The 3,351-nt window shown below is 61.1% G+C and overlaps 2 protein-coding genes and 1 pseudogene across 2 annotated transcripts in view; all 3 read right to left on the reverse strand.

Annotated features, from left to right (window-relative positions):
* The window catches only part of ACA1_263020 (Molybdenum cofactor sulfurase, putative), a gene marked incomplete at both ends in the record, with an annotated part of 5,642 nt that extends 5,585 nt beyond the window's left edge, over positions 1-57 (reverse strand). Inside the window, one exon of the mRNA XM_004341240.1 lies at positions 1-57. This exon is cut by the window's left edge and continues 6 nt beyond it. Coding sequence (XP_004341288.1) covers positions 1-57 — 57 coding nt within the window.
* Positions 58-192: 135 nt separating this feature from the next.
* Positions 193-962, reverse strand: ACA1_263030 (annotated as a pseudogene).
* Positions 963-1,262: 300 nt separating this feature from the next.
* Positions 1,263-3,351, reverse strand: part of ACA1_263040 (kinesin motor domain containing protein) — a gene marked incomplete at both ends in the record, with an annotated part of 4,534 nt that continues 2,445 nt past the window's right edge. The window contains 7 exon segments of the mRNA XM_004341241.1: positions 1,263-1,658; positions 1,675-1,718; positions 1,742-1,766; positions 1,827-1,961; positions 2,056-2,621; positions 2,730-3,097; positions 3,201-3,308. Of these exon segments, the coding sequence (XP_004341289.1) occupies positions 1,263-1,658; positions 1,675-1,718; positions 1,742-1,766; positions 1,827-1,961; positions 2,056-2,621; positions 2,730-3,097; positions 3,201-3,308 (1,642 nt within the window).

A 3,351-nucleotide genomic window follows, 5' to 3' on the forward strand; every position in this document is an offset into this window, starting at 1 on the left:
CGCGCGCTGCTGTTGTCCTGCGTTCCCCGGTCGCCTGTGTCGCCATGCTTTCGCCATTCCTCCTCCTCCTCTTCCATTTCAACCACCTTGAACGAGGCCCCCTTTTCCAGAGCATACCTGTCGTTGACGACGTGCATGCACGGTGGTCAGACAAGAAAGTACTCACTTCAGCCGCCAAGATGAGTGAGCAGCCTACTCGCGAATGCCCACCACCGAGTTGTGAGACTTGAGCGCGTAGCGGAACTCGCTCTCCGAAGTCCACGGGAAGCACTCACCCACCTGGTGGTCACGACAGGAAGTAACACCGCGTTGCAGGTCACTGTCGCACCTCCCACTAGGCAACTGTACGCTGAGTGGACGTGCAGGCGGATGTATGTACCAGCTTAAGACCAGCCGTGGCGCCACCGGTGAACACCACCGAGTAGTCCTTGGCCGAAGCGTTGAAGAAATCCAATATCTGCTGCCGCACCGCGGCCACCATCTTGGTGGCGTTGGCACTACTCGGGCTCTGGCTGTCTACTCTCGCCACACACACACGCGCGTGCTCCATGTGAGGTTGGGCGAACGAACGTGTGCCGGCAAGAGGCGAGAGCGGCAGCGCATGAAGAGGAGATAGGGCGTACGAGGATTGCCGTAGAGGGTCTGCGCGAGGTGCTCTGTGACTGCTCGCAGCTGCTGCTCCGAGTACAGCGTGGCTCCGGCGTGGTCCAGATACACCGACCCTGCACCTCCGCCGCGAACCGCGTGCCGCCCGTGTGAGCGACCACAACAGGCGGCAGAGTGCAGGAAGCGGAGAGCATGGATATGGGGGGGGGGGATACCGCGAAGACGAGAGAAGTGGGTCGACCGGAGGCGATCTAATCGAGCGCCGTAGCCGTAGTCGCGTCGGTGCGTGCCATAAACTCTGCCTTCCGCTTCAGCCGCGGGTCCTCCTCCGCCGCACTGCGCACAAGGCCCAGCATCTTCTTCTCGCCGCCAGCTTTGTTGTTTTGTTTTGTTTTATGTTTTTATGTTTTTTTAACTTTTTTTAAATTCCTTGGTTTTTGTGGTACATGTTTTCCACACACCGGTGAGGGGCCAACCCTCGCCGTCCTTCTGTGTTTCTTCTTCTTCTCTCCGGTCGCGGCGCTGGTTCACACCACAACCACGACCACGACCACACCACGACCACCACCACCACAGCTAGCCCTGGGTCGCGAGCCACAGACTGTACATGCACGCTCTTGCCCAGTTGCTGCTGGGGTTCTCCTTTGGCCGGGTCTTCAGCCGGACTTGACGCCTTCGGAGCTCGAGACGAGCGGAACGCGAGTGGGAGGCTTCGAGAGGGCAGAGGCCTTGGGCTTCTTGAGGGCGGCGGCGGTCGCGGATATGTCGAGTCGTGAGGCCGAGAGTTGGCTGTTGTTCGCGGTGTTCTCCTTCGTGGAGCTGGCGCTGTCGGTCTTCCGCTCTTTGCTGAGTCGCCGGTGCTCGCTCGGGGCGGACATGGTGATGGAGTCCACCTGCTGGCTCTTGCGCTTGTTGCTTCGCTGGAGGCTGGCCTGGGTGGGCGCCATCACGCGCGACAGCCCCTCGCCCACAGGCCGCGGTCGGCGCACCTTGGTGGCGGCGCTCGAGCCGACTCGGTCGAGAAGCGACTGGGCTGTGACGACTGGGGGAACCTGCGGCGTGGGCAACGTGGGCCTCTTTCGCCTCGTCTTCGGGGCTTCTGAAGCCGGTGCCTGAAGAGAAGTAAAGAGAGAACGAATCTTAGCCCACGCCGCTGATCTCTGATGAAACAGGTAGAAGGGCGTTGGAGGAGAAGGGGGAAGGTTGGGAGGCTGAGGTACCTCGTCGACGCTCGTGTTCAAGCTGAAGGTGGGCTGCAGATGGCGCTCGGCGGGCGCCGAAAGGGGCGAGAACGGTACTGCAGCCGCGCCCCGGTCCGGTGCAGGCGACTTAGGCATTCGCACAGGCACTCGCACCTGTGTGTGGAAGGTCAGCCATTCAGCTCGGCTCAAAAGATGGGGTGGCCAGCAGAGGGAGAGGGAGAACGGAGAGCTGGGAGGTAGCGCGTACAGGGCCTGCTACAGGCGAGCTGGAGTCAGGAACTCCGCTGAAGGAAACCATCTTCTTCGCAGCTGACCCGTTGTCGTCGGCCGGCTTCTTCAGAATCGAGCGCAGGCGACGCGGACGGCGACGAGCGGGCGAGCGGAACGGCGACTTGGCAACGAACGGGGCAGCAGAACCGCCAGCAGCAGTGTGGGTCGGCTGAGGTCGCTGGGCCTTGGTGGGCTCGGCGAAGGGCTCGAGGTCATCGAGGTCGTCGCTCTGGGGCTCCTTCTGCTGCTGCTGCGAAAGCTGGACCCGAGCGAGACCGCGAACAACACCCTGCACGTCATCGCCCGCAGACGAATCCTCGCTATCGCGCGGCGATGCCCGTAGGAACATGTCGGTGGTCTCCGATTCCTCATCGAAGATGGGGCGCGTTCGAGGGAGCGACATCGGCGTGCGGTTGCGAGTGAAGGGGCTGTATCGCGCCATGCTGGCCGATCCGGGAGATGACTGCCTTCGCGGAGTGAAGAGGATCTCGCCGGTGGTGGAGGTGTACTGGCGCGAGAGCTGTTCCGACATGAGTCCCCGTCCTAGAAGAATGATGAGAGCACGCGTGCGTGGACAAAAAATTGAACCCCAAGAGACAAGAGAGATCGCTGGAGAAGGGAGTAAGAAAGACTAGACACGCGGGCGCTTACCTTTGAGGAGGAGGGACTGCTCCTTGAGCAAGGCCTCCAACTGGGCGATCTTCTCCGCCTGGTGCTCGGTCTCGCGCTGGAGGAGATCCTTCTCGCCCGAAACGTCCTTCTTTTCCATGTGGAGCAGGTGGATCTTCTCCTCCTGCTCCAACAGCTGGCGGCGATGGGCCGATGTGATGACCTTGCCGATCTCCAGCTGGAACTGCTGGTAGGCGGCGATGTTGAGGTCGAGCTTCTTCTGGACGTTCTTCTTGATGACGCTGCGCTCGTTTTTGTTGTGCTGGATGGTGCGCACTTCTTCCCTCATCTTGGAGATCTGAGGCGGCGTGAACACACCAGTGGTTCCTCTGTTGGGGTTCGTTTCCCAGCTGCGCAGAATCGGGGAGAGGGCGTGTTAGCGGTTTCACTCCCGACAGCGCGACACGCGCGACAAACACGCAACACACCGGTTGAGGATAGATAGGTCCGTACTCGTGAATGCTCTTCAGCTTCTTTTGCGAGAGGTGGGTGTCGTTCTTGCCGCGCTCCTCCAGCTCTCTGAGGTTCTGCTTGAAACGGGCACGCTCCTCCAGATTGGCCCTGATCTTGGCGACGATGACCTCGAGCGCAGACTGCTCTTTCT

The sequence above is a fragment of the Acanthamoeba castellanii genome, assembly GCF_000313135.1.
Source record: "Acanthamoeba castellanii str. Neff unplaced genomic scaffold scf7180000084770, whole genome shotgun sequence".
NCBI lineage: Eukaryota > Discosea > Longamoebia > Acanthamoebidae > Acanthamoeba > Acanthamoeba castellanii.